The sequence below is a fragment of the Pediculus humanus genome, genomic scaffold (assembly GCF_000006295.1).
Source record: "Pediculus humanus corporis 1103172108220 genomic scaffold, whole genome shotgun sequence".
NCBI lineage: Eukaryota > Metazoa > Arthropoda > Insecta > Psocodea > Pediculidae > Pediculus > Pediculus humanus.
In genome coordinates, this window is record NW_002987790.1 from 270,339 (window position 1) to 271,148 (window position 810).

The 810-nt window shown below is 35.3% G+C and overlaps 1 protein-coding gene across 1 annotated transcript; it reads left to right on the forward strand.

Annotated features, from left to right (window-relative positions):
* Nucleotides 1-242: 242 nt before the first annotated feature.
* Phum_PHUM449390 (uncharacterized protein) lies at nt 243-581 on the forward strand (the record flags this gene model as incomplete). The annotated part of the gene is made up of 2 exons (XM_002429685.1): nt 243-252; nt 274-581. The coding sequence occupies 2 exons, from the start codon at nt 243-245 to the stop codon at nt 579-581; spliced, it is 318 nt and encodes a 105-aa protein (XP_002429730.1).
* Nucleotides 582-810: the final 229 nt, after the last annotated feature.

An 810-nucleotide genomic window follows, 5' to 3' on the forward strand; every position in this document is an offset into this window, starting at 1 on the left:
AAAGTGAATATTTAAAAGGTTTGGGTTTTATAACTAATAATAATAGTAATAATATATAAATAAAAACAAAATTTTGTTTTCTCCGCCCCTCGCCCCGCCCACCGCTTGCCCCCTGACCACGCCCACTCCCGATTCAAACACAAACGGTTTAATTTTTTTTTGAAATATGTGAGAAAGGAAAAGGAAAAATCAAACCTTGATTAATTGATTGATTGATTGATTGATTAATTAATTAATTAATTATGAACTTAAGTTAACTGTTGAAATTTTTAGGAGAATATTTAATCGTCGGAGCAAGAGGTCAAATAATGTTTGGAAACAAAACGTCAGAGGGAAATCAACTGACCGAGTTACCTTGGCCTCCGTCGAATCCAAAGCTGAACAAGCGACTTATGGGTTGTCACATATGTCCGAATTGCGATCGGGTTTATAGTTCTAAAGCTACTTTAACGAGGCATTTAAGAGCCGAATGCGGTATAGGAAGTCGAATTCAGTGTCCGTATTGTCCGCACAAAGCCAAAAGAAGCGATCACTTGCTTGTACATATAAAAAAAATACACAAGGAAATAACGAATCATTAAAAAAAAAATAGTGCGAGTGTGCGTGTGCATGCGTGCGTGCGTGTGTGCGTGTGTGTGGTTGTGTGCGCGGTCGGTATATTTCGACTCCGAGATCAATGATGATGATGATAATTATATATATTTATATATAACAAATACCCGCGATTCACCCACTTTTATTTTTTTATTTTTTTGCAATGAAATTTCGTACTATCGTGTTTTTTTTTTTTTATTTGAGAGCTTTAAATAA